The sequence below is a fragment of the Stegastes partitus genome, unplaced genomic scaffold, assembly GCF_000690725.1.
Source record: "Stegastes partitus isolate 25-593 unplaced genomic scaffold, Stegastes_partitus-1.0.2 Scaffold2353, whole genome shotgun sequence".
NCBI lineage: Eukaryota > Metazoa > Chordata > Actinopteri > Pomacentridae > Stegastes > Stegastes partitus.
The window spans coordinates 25,722-41,748 of NW_007580084.1; the positions used below are offsets into that span (position 1 = coordinate 25,722).

Consider the following 16,027-nt stretch of genomic DNA (forward strand, 5'->3'; position numbering starts at 1 on the left):
ACCTGCCTGCATCAGATGCTCTCAATAGAAAACGTGACACAGCTCCTCACCACTGCTGCCTGCCATTCGCCCAATGGGCCAATCACAGCGTTCTGGTTTTGTAATTCATGTGACGCTGCAGTCTCTGGCCAATCAGAGAGCAGACACGGTGAGCCCCAGCCCTCTGGCCACGCCCCCCTCCGAGTGTTGGTTTTCATTTGACAGCAACTAAACTTTGTCCGAGTCTCCGCAGCTGCGCGTCTAATTTACCCTCGAAAGCGGCGCGTTTGTTTTTTAGCCTCGTTTCAGCCGTTCACTTTGGATTATACTCTGAAGATGGAATAAGGAGTCATCATGGTGGTGAATTCGGTGCACTGGTTTCGCAAAGGTCTACGGTTGCACGATAATCCGGCGCTGCAGGAGGCCCTGAACGGAGCGGACACGGTGCGCTGTGTTTATATCCTGGACCCGTGGTTCGCTGGCGCCGCTAATGTGGGAATCAATCGATGGAGGTCAGTGGCTTTTTCTCCGTCATTGACTCCTTTAAACCCCCTTAAAACGTAGTAAATGGAGTTAACGACACTGTTGGGGTCGCCATTTGTGTGATTCGTTGCCCTATTAATGAGCAGACTGGGAGTTTAGGTTTGGGCCTCCGCTCCACGTCAGTTAGCTAGCATAAAATGGAGCGGTCCATGGCGGACTCCATTGAAGAAACTCACAATGTTTGACTATCCTCGTCTATCAGCAAAACATCCCCTCTAACCATCTTACAACCATTTTGCTCAAACTGGTAATACCCACCGAGTAATTCGGCACACGGTTAAACTGTTCACCAGCTGTTTAACGTGATTATAAAGTTAGCTAACACTTAGCAGAGCTGCTTTACATGTTCAACATCGCGCAGTTTTTCTCGCAGCAGTTCGGTGGACAGCAATGGTAACAACACAACATGCTGTTTTCATTTTATTTAAGCACATCCGCCCTAATAATGCAAACGCAGAATGATATAATATGTGGGCAGGATTTGGTGAATGCATTTTGCTGTAAACATGCAAACAGCACGTGTAATGGGGGAGCTCCGTGCAGAACACCGTAGAAGAAACGTGCGATTTTATGTAATTGTTGTATCGACGCAACGTAATTAATTATAACAAAACCACCTGTTTAATTCAACCAGGACTGCCCAGTGCTTTGTTTGGCATGCGTCCTAGTTGTTCTGTTATTAAGTTCTTTCAAAAAAAAAAAAACCTTTAGACAACTCTTAGAAGTTTTGCCGTTTTTCTCACAGCAGTTTGGTGGAAGAAACTGAAGGTGGTTCTAACTCTCAAAATGCAGTTTTTCATATTATTTAACCAAGTCCTGCTTGATAATGCAGCACAGAATGACTAAATATGTGGGCTGGATTTGGTAAATGCACATTTCTATAAACATAGAAAAAACAGTTGGAATATAAATTTAGTGAAGCACGAATTTGTGGTGCTTTGTATTGATGATTTTCTTTTTCTTACACTCTGTACCTCTTCAAAATGAGGATTTGTGCACATAAACAGATGAAGAGTCTATGAAACGTGATGCTGTTTCTACCCGACAGTAAACAAACAGAGCTGCAGGGCTGCAAACACAACTTTTTAGTGCAATGACTGAAGACAAATGCTCCAAATTTCAGGATTCCTGCTTCTCAACGGGGCGGTTTGCTGCTTTACCTCTGAAATATGTCAATAGTTTTCATTGATTGTTAATAATGTTTGTGTTTTGCTTTAGTTCTGGGTAACTGTGATTGCATTTCTCACCTTTTTTTTGAACTTTCACAAACAGCTGAAATGAATCGCCGGATTAATTAGAATAATAATTTGTTAATCAGACTCTTTTAAAACATTGTTGAAAACTATTCCTCTATTTTAAGGCCTTCTTCTAACTGGTGTTATTGTGGTTATGCAATTTAGATCTTCATGTTTTGCTTTGTTGGTCTGGTAGGTTTTCGGTTTTTGCATTGTGGTTATGAATGCCTGTGAACAAGAGAAAAGTGGGACGTAACTGATTAGTTTAATTTCATTCTCATTTCAGAAGCCAATTTTTTTTAATGCCCTTAATTTAACATTTCCAACCTTTTCCCTCTAGAATAAGTTTATTTATTGTTAAAAAAGTTAACGTTCCTGCTGTTGTGTTGGTCAGAAGTGTTGTGATGGTTCCACTCTGGTTCTCTGCGGTGACATTTCTCCAGAAGATCATCTGCAGGTGCATCAATAATTAAAATAATCATTTGCAGCCCCACACAGAATCACTAAAATTAGCTCGGCGCATCCAGCCGTATGAACGCATCCATATTTATGATCTCCTTTTAAAACATAGATCATGTTTGGGTTTTTTTAAAATCATTTTGGATCCCCGAACCTTTAAGAGAAGCTGCTCAACTGAAACACATGATTTATATCCGGATTGTTTGTTTAGTGAGAATTAGGGCTGCAAGTGAGGGTTTGTTTTCTTAATCTTCATTAATCAATTAGTTGTTGGTCTAAGAAATGCAGGGAAAAATGTTGATTAGTGTTTCCCAAATTGCAAAATGACAAAGTCTTGTTTTTTCAGATATTCAGAACAATCTTTACTTTCAGGAAGCTAGAATCAGAGAGTTGAGTTGGATCCATTGAATCCGGCTGAGTGTCACCTGAACACCGGCTTTAATCAAACGGCTCGAGGGAATCTGACCTTTGCACAAAGGAGTTAACGATGTCACTGATCTAATCACGTCTGATTGATGACAGACAAACTGGGTCTGAAATTCTTCTTCTTCTTCTTCTGTGTCTTTACTAAATGTTCTCTTAAACTTCCTGATAATTTCCAGACTTGCATTTAAATCAGACACATTTTTGACGAGCTCCCAGCGCGGCTGCACAGCGTCGGAAAAAAACACTGACGTAGCGATATTTAGTTTTTCCATGATATGAAAAAATACACAGATTTTCACCAGATGACTCGATTAACTCTGTTTGGAAAGAATTAATCACTGCCGACTGATTGCTGTGATTTCTTGTGGGAGTGCATCTGCACCAAAAAACCAACGATCTAAGAAAAGCAGAAGAAGCCCATTTGGAAGCTTTCTAATATGGTGTAATGCTGGAAAAAGAAGCCAAAATGTTATTTCTTTTTTCTTATTTTTTGCTTTGGATGACATTTAGGTCTGGCTTCGTGCTGCTCGTACAGAACTTTAAATGGTCAAACTGTTCTTATGTGGCGGCAACAACCGCCAGGAATCGTTTTTGGTCGACATCATCGTTTCTGTAGCTGAAATATTTCCATAAAACTGCAGAATTATGACCCAAATTATAATCACAATTACCTGGATGAGCCCTGAGATCATGATTTTTGGAGAGAAAATGTTTTTATTGCACTTTCCTTTAAATAAACGGAGCACTAATTTCACGTCCACGTTGGGCTACATTCCTGCTAATGCACCGAAATAAGACTCTAAGAGGCAAAATATCTATAAAAATGCAGTGAAAACTCTTCACTGGCTGAACATCTGCTTATAGATAAACGCTGCAATGTACAGACGTTCCTTAAACGCCTCACGTGCAGCATATAGTGGAAGCTACTGAAACTTCTCGTCTCTATCAGGTCCTGCAGCAGCTCAGACTGCCGTGAGACCAAAAAATACTTTAAAAAGAACGAAATAATTGTTTCTAACATCAAATTTACCTGAAACCAGTTGGTTTTCTCTCCACAGGCTGTTGTCGGTGAGCATTTTAAACCCCAGTAGTACAATCGATGGTGTTTATTTGAATGCAGGAAACCAAAATTATGGTCGTAGTTAATATTCCATTAATTGTGCAGCCCTACAAATGATGTTGCATTGGGTTTTTCTGCAGCCAGATCTTCCTTTTCCAGTGTTTCTCTCCTGTTCCTTGTTTGTTTGGCTGTGCACATGTGGAGCATGTGCATGTCAACAAACTCTTCTAAGTAAATCTAAACCAGTGAACCTTACATGGGAGTGAATGAAGTTCTCGCTCACAGATCAGTTGCACAAAATTACGACTGCAAGTTTAGTTTCTGTGTCAAGCAGCAAAAACATCGTAGTGAGATGTTTTTGTGGTAACTTGTGTCGCTCCACATTGCACCTCGAGTGATATGACTGTTGCAGGACATGTCGGTTTTGATGCTGAAATGATAATTATTTGTGCATCCTTTGCTCTTAGACTTCCGTTTATCTTCTAACCACCAAGGAGCAGACCACAGTAACCGTCTTCAGATTGTTTTTATGCGACTAACAATCAGAAACACACATCTATGTAAAGATGCAGATGTTTAGCTGCTTTATTTAGTTCAGCAGGTCAGTTTTAAAATGTCAGGAACAACTGATCGTGTACGGCCACAGCAAGCAGATGAGAACCTGCAACGCCTCCACTGGGCTGTGGGTGGAGGGTATTTCTGACTTTCTCCTGCTGTTGGTCTGTGCAGGTTTCTGCTGGAGGCCCTGGAGGACCTGGACAGCAGCCTGAAGAAGCTCAACTCCAGGCTGTTCGTAGTCCGAGGGCAGCCCACCGACGTCTTCCCCAGGCTGTTCAAGGTCGGTAGTTCTGCCTGCTGCTGCTGTTGCTGCTGCTGCTTCTTTTTCACAGAGAAAGTTCTGGATCTGTAGAACCAGGATGCCAAGAGAGAACCCCTGATTTCTGTTTTTAGTGGGACCATGTAGGTCAGGCAGAAATACGCTGGATGACTGGGCGCAGCGTCGTATCGCAAATATTTATTCAGTCCAACAGAATTACACGAGTGAAGGTGCAAGCTTTTTATTTGGTTTTGACGTGTTTGTCTCGTCCTCTGATGATGACTTCAGGTTCTGGAATCTACGAATCAGCTCCTCAGGTCCAAACTTTTGTCTTTTTTGTTTGTAAATGTGGTTCAGGAGCAAGAGCTGAGCTGATTCTGGTTCTGTCGGGGTCAAACATTCAACAGCTGTGCCAAGAAATAACATTACTAGAACGATATCTGACTGTTGTCCAGCTGCCAGTAAAGTAAAAAGAGAATTATTAGCTGCTGTTGTTGTTTTGTGTGCGATCGGTGTGGACACGCTGCTGTCGTGAGCTTCGGGCGTGTTCACGAGTAGATTCTGTTGCACCTTTTTTAGCCACACCTGCAGAAACAATGATGTCACGATGAAGTGAACTCACCTTCTGGAACATTCCAAAAACCTCAACCATCCACCTCCACCGCACACACACACAAAAACAGTAATGATAAAGTCACAAGCAAAGCCACAACAACACATTCAAACTAATAAATCCAAACAAAACAAAACAAAAAAAACCCCAAAGACTTAAAGAAAAAATCCAGATAGAACAAAAAAACGAATTTCCTCGGAACAAATCCAGACAATAAATCCAAACGGACAAATCTGAATCAGTCCAAAAGACCCTCAAGAAATCCAGTTATATCCAAACAAATAGGATCAAATAAATCCAGATAAATAAATGTAAACAAATCCAAACCAACAAATCTGATCAAATAAATAAATAAATCCAAACAAATCTATCTAATCCAATAAATCCGTACAAATAAATCCAACTAAATCCAAACACAACACAAAAATGTACAAATCCAAATAAATCTAATCCAGAAAAGCCCCTCAACAAATCCAGTTAAAGTAAAAAAACAAAAAAAAACCCAACTACATAAATCCAAACAAATACTTCCAGAGAAATCCCAACAAATCCAAACAAATATGTCCAATCCAATAAATCTGATCCGGTAAATCCAGATAAATAAACAAATAAATGTAAAAAAATCCAAACATTTAAATCAGATTAAATAAATCTGATCAACCGGATAAACCCAAATACATAAATCCCAACTCACAATTCCAGATATATTCAAATCCATTCACTCAAATCCAAACAAATGAATCCAACAGAATAAATCCAGATAGATAGATGTCAACAAATCCAAACAAACATGTGTACTCCAATAAATACAAACAAATAAACACAACACAATGCAATCCTAGCTCACAATTCCAGATATATTATTAAATATATTTAATCAAATCTAGACAAACAAATGTAGATTTTATATAAATAAATTCAAACAAGCAATTCTACATTAATAATAATTAAAAAAAAATACAAATAAATAAATAAAAATAGAAGAAATGCAAACTTATAAGTATAAATAAATCAAAACAAACCAGATGTAGGGGATGCTCCACGGAGACACACCTACTAAAAAGTATTAAATGTTTGAATAATTTAATTTGGTCTAACTGGGGCAATTATGGGGCAAATATATATATAAATAACAACAATTAATATGAGTTTTTTCCCCTCCAGAGGTTTCTTGGGTTGGACTTTTCTTCCTCTTTACTCAATGAGCTGGTCAGCGTTGTGTTTAGTTGTTGTGTTTTAGGACACTCAGGAGGAGTTTGTTTTTATTGTTTGTTGTCATGCAGCTTGTTGTTGTTGTTGTTTTGCGGCCGAGGTGCGGCTCTCTGATTGGAATTCATGAGCCTGAACGGCCGCAGACACACAGAGAGCTGCCGGCGCTGGCTGTCGGTTTTCCTGTTCGTCTGCGTCGAGGCTTCCTGAAGCAGCTGCAGCCGGCGTTCACATTCATGCGGCGATCGGTTCCAGGCAGAGATGAGCAGTTCAGACCGTCATCATCTCTATGCAGCAGCCCTTACATAACGCGTTGCCGCTTTTCCATTATATTCCACGGAAACTCGACGGTCTGCAGGTTTGTTGTTTTTTTTTTTAGTCTGACCGAACATATGGTCGGCTGCAGAGGCCCTGCCAGGTACCACGTCATGGCTGGGACTTACATTTCCCACTTGGGGGTTGAACAAGCCGGACCGCCGCCGTCCTCCAGACCGACCCGCGACTAGACCTCATGTTCTCCTTGTTGCTGTCGTGTGTTCGGACTCTTTTGTTTAATGCGTCTGGGCAGAGACGGGACGTTTGGATCATGTAAAAGTTTCCTCCCCAGCCTGTCGTCAGCCGCCCTGACGTCAGCTCCCTGCGGAAGCTTTTTCATTTGCATGTCCAGAAGTGTAATTACACAACCGACAATCATATTTTTCAAGACGGCAGTGAATTATGGGGTTGTATAATCCGTGATTTCCACCCTGTTTTTATTCAGATTTACCCCCCCGGCACCCTCTTATCAACGCCTTATGTGTTCCAAGTGTGTTTATTGGATTTCATTTTCATCTAAATGTTGTTTAACACCTCTAATTATGTAAAATCGATATTATTACAGTGTTTTATTCACGTGTTTGTAAGCAGCGAAGAGGCACAACTTGTGCGTTGAAGCCACGTGTCCGTTACATAAAGCTGATTTTTAACCATGTTTTCCGTTTCCTCTCGCTAAAGCTGTTCTAAATATTCATCCATCCCGTTATTCGAGCCGTCTGTTCATCCAACATTTAGTTATTTCAGCCGTTAAGGACATTGCTAATAAATACTATCATGCTTAGTTTGAAAGTTATTGATTTGCAAGCTAATTATTTGGGACTATTAGCTAACTATATAAGGTTATTTTATACTGTTCGTGATGTTTTGCTGATTTATTTTTGGAATTTGGCTATTTTTTGCTTTCAACATTTAATCCATTTATTTTTAGCTAATAGTTACTTTTAGCTAACCATTTAATCTGCTACTTTTAGCAAATTATTTATTATTTTTAACTAACAATTAATTTGTCACCTTTAGCTAACGACTTATCTGTTGCTTTTCATTAATTATTAATTGTAACTAAACATTTAATCCATTATTTTTTGGTCTAAATTACTTTTATTGAGGCCATTTAATGCTACAGTTAGCTACTTATTTAATGCTTGCAGCTAACATTTAATACTTCACCTTTAGCTAATGACAACATTTAACTAAGTGTTCTTTGTTAAGTTATTGTTTTGCCGCTAGCTAACTATTTAATTATATAACCTGTCATCGTTAACTAACTGTATATAAATTTTAGCTTAGCATTTATTCCATTATTTGTAGCATTTACATTTAATCTGTAACTTTTAGCTAACATTTATTGCGTCACCTTTAGCTAACAACTTACTTGTTACTTTTTCTGAATTATAATAATAACTTAATGTTTATTTTTGGTCTAAATTACTTTTATTGAGGCCATTTAATGCTACGTTTAGCTAGTTATTTAATGCTTGCAGCTAATATTTAATACTTCACCTTTAGCTAATGACTACATTTAACTAACTTTTCTTTGTGAAGCTATTTTTTGCCGCTAGCTAACTATTTAACCAGTCATCATTATCTGTTTTTCAGCTATATGTGAATTTTAGCTTAGCATTTACTCCATTGTTTGTAGCGTTTACATTTATCTGTAAGTTTTAGCGTGTTTAACATGTAAGTGTTTAACATTTATTACATCACCTTTAGCTGACAACTCTGCCTGTATGTTTTAATGATTTATGGATTTTAACTGAAAATCTCATCCATTAGTTTTTAGCTTTTTATTAATTCTAGCTAGCTTTAAACCCATAACCTTTAGCTGCTTATTTTAACCATTCAGTCACTACTTAGGAACGGCTGCTGCCTAGTTTTAATGCATTTTAAATCACCACAGTTACAAATGACTCGCTGCAGATGTTTTCTTTGTTAATCAAATTGTAATTTCATGTTTTTTTTTTCACATTAGCTGAGCTAATTTTTCCACATGGAAACTGGAGCACATGGAGCTCTGATTGGGAATGACTGAGGATGTGTTGAGAGGCTGAAGTGTTATTTACTTCATGTTCACTCCTGGTGGTTGATTAACAACAGAGCAGAACTAGAAGACATCAGTTTCTATTTATCGTACAAACTCCGGTCATATCGTCGTCGTGTGTGAAGCTGCAACAAACCACATGTTGTGTTGAAGCCAGACGCTGGAGCGGTTCCAGGATCGGAGCTGTTTGATGCTTTTGTTTTTACCTTCTTTTTATTATTCTGCCTCCCTTTCATGTCCTGGTTCTGTTTCCTCGCCGCAGGAGTGGAACGTGACCCGGCTGACGTTCGAGTATGACCCCGAGCCTTATGGGAAGGAGAGAGACGGCGCCATCATCAAGATGGCCCAAGAGTTCGGAGTTGAAACCGTGGTCAGGAACTCGCACACCCTCTACAACCTGGACAGGTTCGGACCCACACTCGGTTGTTTTCTGTTGAGCTGTTTCTGTGGTCGTTCTTATGTCTTTTTTGGGGGGAATTTTATGTCTTTGGTTTGTGCTGCATTCATGAACTCTCCAAACATCGTCGTATCATCTGGGTTTTTCAGTGAGGACGATGAGGGTTTGTATAGATTTATGTGCTCCAGATTCTCTTTGTTTTATTTATTTTGGTCTAATTATTGTCTGTACTCGCTGGTGCAGTCAAATCTCATCATGGAAATATGATTACATCTGCATCCTCTAGTTGATCAATTAATCAGCTGACAAACTGCAAAAGGTGTTGGTGACTAAATTGATAACTAAACAATCATTTAAGTTATTTAATACATAAAAAACCTTTAAAAAAATGCCAAATAGTTGCAGATTTTAACACCAGAAACAAGAACATATGCTGTTGTTCTTTGTCTTGTAGCAGCGTAAACTGAATATTTTGGGTTTTTTATCAACTTTAAGTTAAATAAATGAAGAAGTACAGAGTGAAGAAGGCCTGCGTGCTATTTTAAGAACTTCTTTTAAAAAAACGAGAAGTGGCAAAAACACACATCAGATAGAAACGATGATTCAGAGCCAAATATCTTCATGTAGCTGTGACCTTGTGTCGAGCGGATCTACAAGATTGTTTTGCAGTAAGGATTTACGTGGAATTGTTCGCTCCAGATGTGATTTATTTAATTTGTTTTGATTTATTTATTAGTTGTACTCGGTTGTGTGAAAAAATCAGCCCCCATTAGTAGAGCAGCTCGTTTTATCAGCAGCTCTTAAAAGGTTTTTAGAAGCATTAAATCCTCTTTTATAAACAAACTAACATAGAAGGTGTTTTAAAGTCTCAAAAGTGATTCATTAATGCCTTTAATGTTTATTCTTGTCTGCTGTAACATTCGCTGCTGGGAGGCTCGTAGACCAGCAACAGACCAGCATTGATTCTAGAGAGAACTTTAAATTAATGTTTAAATGTGTTGATTTATTCAATAATGTTCTGACACTGAAGTGGGTCCAGGGTTGATTATGTCTCTGACAAGAGGAGTTGGTTGTTTTGTGCCTCTTTGTGGTTGTTTTCTCATTCTGTTGTGTGTTTTTGTGGCTGTTTTGTGTCTTTGTGGTTATTTTGTGCGTCTTTGTGGTTGTTTTCTCGTTCTGTTGTGTATTTTTGTGGTTATGTTGTGTCTTTGTGGTTATTTTGTGCGTCTTTGTGGTTGTTTTGGTCTGTTTGTGGTTGTTTCATGTCTTTTCGTAGTTGTTTTGTGTTGTTTTTGTAGTTGTTTGGGTCTGTTTGTGGTTGTTTTGTGTCTCTGATTTCTTTGTGTTGCTTTGTAGTTGTTCTGGGTGTCTTTGTTGTTTGTTTTGTGTCTGTTTGTAGTTTTTTCGTGTCTGTTTGTGGTTGTTTTGTCTCTCTTTGTGGTTGTTTTGTCTCTCTTTGTGGTTGTTTTGTCTCTCTTTGTGGTTGTTTTGTGTCTCTTTGTGGTTAGTTTTGGTCTATTTGCGGTTGTTTTGAGTCTATTTGTGGTTACTTTGCTTCTCTTTGAGGTCATTTCCTGTCTTTTTGTTGTGGTTGTGTGTCACCTAGTTACTTTTTTGTGGCACTTTTGTGTTGTCTTGTAGTCGTTTTGTTTGTAGTCTTAATTTAAAGCGACCCGTTGACTCCTGGAGCCTCCGGGGTGATGTCCTGTACACCTGCTCTCTAATCCATACGTGTGTCCAGGTCGTTTTAATTGTTAATTCACGGTTACATAATAATGTAAATGTTACATAAATGTTAGTAGATAAACATGTCGGTCCTATTTCCTGACGGTGTGATGGTGAACAACGGCGTTCTGTGTGGAGTCAAACAGGCTGAATGTGGTGAAGGTGTTTGAAGCAGGTGTGTTGAGGCGTCCTGGAGCGTAGTTTATACAACCAGCAGCAGCACATGCAGCAGAGCCCCCCGGTGGCCGGCTGCCGCCACTGCAGGTCACACCTCGGTCCATGTGCCGGCGTCAGGTGGTTTCAGTGAGTAAGAGTGGAGGACTTTCTCCCTCCACAAGCCTCTCTGTGTCTGTCAGGCTGCGTTCAGTGTTACAGCACTGCGTTGCATAATGGTTGGAATATTACTGGCCTGTGTGAGGAGGCCGTCTGAGGCAGCTTAGCTTTGTGTCGGCGCTCAGCTGCACGGTTTAAATCGGTCGCCGTGGACATGTGCCCGGCTTAGAGCGCTCATTCACGCCGCTCGCAGGCGGGTCGGCCAATGGGAGGCCGCCGCCGACCCGCCAACAACAGCGGCGGTGGCGCAGGACGGAATCACAGATATAGACGAGTTGTATAAGATGGAGACTATAAATACGGCGGCACAGACCTGAGAGGTTCGTCGCTTCAGCTCATCGCTGCACATACCTGAACTTTAACACGTCCAGCGCCGACCGGCTGCTTAATGAATCAATCATACGCTCAAATCTGATTACAGCTGTAGTTCATGAAGTTTTACATCAGCAGGAAGTTATCTGGGAGCTGTTTGTATTCATTTTTAAAGTAAAAATAGTGAAAAAATACCAAATATTCGCAGTTTTAATCAAGATTTCCGCCTTTTTCTTTATGCACATCACTGTAAACTGAATATTTTTACTTCTGCTCAAACAAAACAAAGCATTTGAAGAGTTTTCGGGACTAAATGATGGATTTCTTTGCCCAAAATGCCCAAAATGTGTCGATTCCAGCTTCTCAGATGTGGTCATTTTAGGCATATATATATATACATATATATATATACATTTGTTGGTTCTGGGCTGCTGCTTGGACAAACATTGGAAGACCGAAGCAATGTTTTATTGTTTTAAGGGCTAAATAAAAAACTTTATAGTCAAAAACATGTGATGGTTCCAGCTTAAATGAGCACATTGGTCAGGCATCTTAAAGCACAGAGCGTAGGAGGTTGTATTTATTTAGATTTGAGAATTTAGTTTGAAGACATGAGACATGAGAACACTTAAAGCACTTTCTACTATTTTCTAGGCTCTTCTCTGTAAACTTAATAATCTGCTAATTGAGAAAACAGTTGTCAGATTAAGTGAGAATGGAAATAGTTGCTTGTTGTGACTTACATTTAATACAAATACGATCATATTTAGGGCAGAAATTAACAATTATTTTAACTTAATAGTAATAATTTGCAGAGCTGCATGTGAAACATCAAATGTGCTTTTTGTTTGTTTTGTTATTTGAGCAGTTTTGTCCTAAAACTGGACACACGTTCATTTTAAAGTGATAAATGACAAAGAATGACATGAAATCTACACATTTAAAAAGCTGGAACCTGCAAATGTTTGGTTGTTTTTGCCCCCCAAAAAAATCATAATTTAATGATGAAACATCCAAAAATAACCACAGAAATGTCGTTTTGTTCAACCAGAAGTCATAAAAGTTTAGAATTTTTAGTTGACTCATGATTTTTGACTAACGCTGCACAGTTTTGGCATTTTTTTTTACCATTTCTGCTTTAAGAAATCACTGCATCGATCAATGTATTATCCTAATCGATCGATTCTTTCAACTTTACACAATCAAACTTTAATGACACACTTTGACAAACTGCTGTAAAGCTTTAGTTTTTTAAATGTTATGATGTAAATGTGGTTTTCATGTTTATTGAGCTCATGATACCGACTTCTAACCGTCAGTTAACTTCATGTTGTTCCTCTGAATTGAATTAAAAGTTCTCGTGGTTTTCAAACATCTGAGGATTAATTTAGTTTTTTTTTATTTTTTAAGGTTTTTTTCTTGATTGTATTTTGATTCTTGCAGAAGAAGGAAAGTTGCTTCTAAAGATGGAAAACTCTGATTTAAGAGTCAATTTTCTAAAAGTCTTGAAGTTCTCTTGTGTCTAATATTTAATGATAACGAGCTGCTGGTTCTGTGTTTCATCTCGTTTCTTTTCTGGTCTCAGGATCATCGAGATGAACAACAACAGTCCTCCTCTGACCTTTAAGCGTTTCCAGACCATTGTGAGTCGACTGGAGTTGCCACGGAGACCCCTGCCTCCCATCACGCAGCAACAGATGGACAAATGTCGCACGAAGATAGCCGACAACCACGACCTGCTGTACAGTATACCCTCACTGGAGGAGCTCGGTACGCACGTTTTACGTCTGATTTTTAGTGTATGTAAAGATGTGTAGCTAAACGGTTGAAGCAGGTAAAGTTGTCTTCATCGGACACCAGCTGCTTTGTGTTGGAGCTGACTCCCGTGTGGGCTGTTTGCAGGTTTCAGGACGCAGGGTTTAGCTCCAGCTGTGTGGCGAGGAGGAGAGTCGGAGGCCCTGGACAGACTCAACAAACATCTGGACAAAAAGGTAAAAAAAAAAATATGAGCTGATGTTGAAGTGACGACTCTAATGCTTTGTGCTTTACTGTCCAACACCGTGGCTGCAACTTTACTCTTGGGTTTTTAGCCCAGTTTATTTGTCGGCACGCTTGTTTTTTGTCTTTTGGGATGGATAGTGTACCAGAAATGCTGAAGTAGGGATGGGTTAGGAGGATATGTGTGGCTTGGATTGCTATAAAACTCCAAGCTGTGTTCATCTTAATGCAAATATTACGTCCACAAAGTCAGAATAAGTCAAAGAATAAAATAAAAAATGAGCAAAATTATCACTATATTAGAGAAAGAACGTAAATTTAAGTATTAAATAAGCACAAGAGCAGAGTCAAACATGGTGTTTTGTGTTTATGGGCAGTGAAATTGGATTATGTCTTTAAGTTTTAATAATCTTCTGGTTATTATTTGTGGATTCAGACCACTTTCTGTACATTTTACTGTGTCGCAGATTAACTTTGCACGGCTCCAGAGCGCAACCAGTTTTTGGTAATTTATCAGATCTGTCGATGTGAAAGATAAAAACGCTTCAGTTTCAATTAAAGCTGACATTACAACGATAGAATAGAATAGAATGCTTTTATTGTCATCATACACAAGGTACAACAAAATTAAAAGACAACTCCAGTGGTGCAGACGTATAAAAGTAAAAATATAAAAAGACAAAGAAGAATATATACATATATTTACAAAAGGAGCCAATAGGAAGTATATACAGCTAGAATAAATATATTGCACTGTTGAGGTAGGAACACTGTGGATAAATGAATAAATAAATTTGGTTGCAAAAACAAAATGACGTTGTTCCTGGAATGTTAATCATGATCAGGATTTTTGCTTCCTGCAACTAAAGAGTCGGTCGCTGATGTTTAAAATGCTCGTAGAAAACAGCCCGTCGTGTTAAAATGACCTGATGTGGGTTAATTTGATTTTAGAATCCTTCTTTTCAAATGAAGTTTTGGTCTCTCGGCCGTCTGAGCTGCTGCAGTAACTGACGGAGACGAGAAGCTTTTCAGCATCGTTTACTCATGCAGAATTGTAGTTTCTCCCTTTTAAACTGCACTAGTTTCCGCATGCACGTCGGTTTTGTGGCGCCACCACAAACATATTGTAAACCTGTGGGAAACACTTCGATGTGAAACCTCCAGCGTCATGCATTTCCTGCTAAAGCGTCTGAATATAAAAATGTCTCCTTTAAAATCATAAATATTGCTTTTGTGGTGAAAAGGTGTGGCGGCACCACTGCAGCTAAAGTAAAGAAGTTAGTCTGGAGTCTTGTTTTAAGTGGATTTTTTTCCAATGCGTTCGGAGAAATTTTTTGCAGATTTATTGGACATCACAAACAAAAGTCTGTCATTTACTGCAGACTTCAGAGGCTTCATGTGGACGGTGAATGCAGATGACCAACACTATAAACTCAGAGTCCAGCTGTGTCATTTTAGTCGTACTTAAGAGGCTCTGCAGACTCGTCGTTCCACCCAGCCGGCCCCAGAGGCTGGGTGGAACAACAAACCACATGTTATTGGTTGGGTGAAGCAATTTGTTGCTTAGTGACAAAATTAACAAACAAAGCGGTGATGATACAAAGAGGACAGCTCGTGGGTGCTGCTGACAATCGATGAACCAAATCAAACCAAACGAAGGCTCGCAGAGTTACCAGAGTAAACAAAACAACTAAAAACTGCTGAGCCAGACTTAAGCACAATAGCAACACCCATCACCAAGAAAACAAAACGAGTGCCTCAGAACACGGAACACCACGAAGACAACACAAGTTACAGAGAACACAAAGACAAGAGGCACCAAGGTGAACTGACAAAAACCAAAGCCCCAGCCACAGATTACGTGTATCATGAAGGTGGTTTTCAACTGTTGTGGTCGACTCAGACTTTCTGCCTCAGACTCTGTTCACATGAAAGGAACCACGTGACTCTTCTTCTGCACTAAATGAACCGATCGTGTGCAGCTGCTTCAGTCAACATGTTGTTTTAATGGAGAACAATGAGGAATATAAAAAACTATGACGGTAAAAAGCGCTGCTACTGCAAATGATGCGAGACAGGAATGCTGGTAGAAAACTGTTTAACGTGTACATATCTAATATTTTACTGATGCAGCCGCTTATATCCAACTGACAGCTGCACGATAAAACAGTTTAACTTTAAACTTCATACATTTAAACATGATCGTGTATTGAAGTGCATTCAGGTCTGACATTGTCCCATAATGCAGGAAATCACTCTTATTTTTGGCCAAATCAGAGCAAAATTAATGTTATTGATTAAATATTTTCTGTAATAAATACCAGTAGAATAGTCTGGTTTCTAACCTGTGTTCTGTCAGCTGCAGCAGCAGCAGTTTTAAATGAACCAAACATAAAAACATATTTATGTGATTTCCCTCAACTGAGAATCTGTATCGCTCATAAATAATAGTCAGGAAACGATCTGGTTGAAGGGAGACGCTCTTTCAGCTGATTTAAATCTGAAACTCTGAACATAACCTGGACCAGGTTAGCTCCACAGCATCAGTTACCATGGAGATCTAGCTCC

The 16,027-nt window shown here is 39.2% G+C and overlaps 1 protein-coding gene across 1 annotated transcript in view; it reads left to right on the forward strand.

Moving 5' to 3' along the window:
• The first annotated feature begins 200 nt into the window (after positions 1-200).
• The window catches only part of LOC103374779 (cryptochrome-2-like), a 27,365-nt gene continuing 11,538 nt past the window's right edge, over positions 201-16,027 (forward strand). The window contains exons 1-5 of the mRNA XM_008304928.1: positions 201-491; positions 4,432-4,540; positions 8,957-9,099; positions 13,047-13,231; positions 13,364-13,465. Of these exons, the coding sequence (XP_008303150.1) occupies positions 334-491; positions 4,432-4,540; positions 8,957-9,099; positions 13,047-13,231; positions 13,364-13,465 (697 nt within the window). The 5' untranslated portion in view covers positions 201-333. The remainder of the gene's footprint in view (positions 492-4,431; positions 4,541-8,956; positions 9,100-13,046; positions 13,232-13,363; positions 13,466-16,027) is intronic.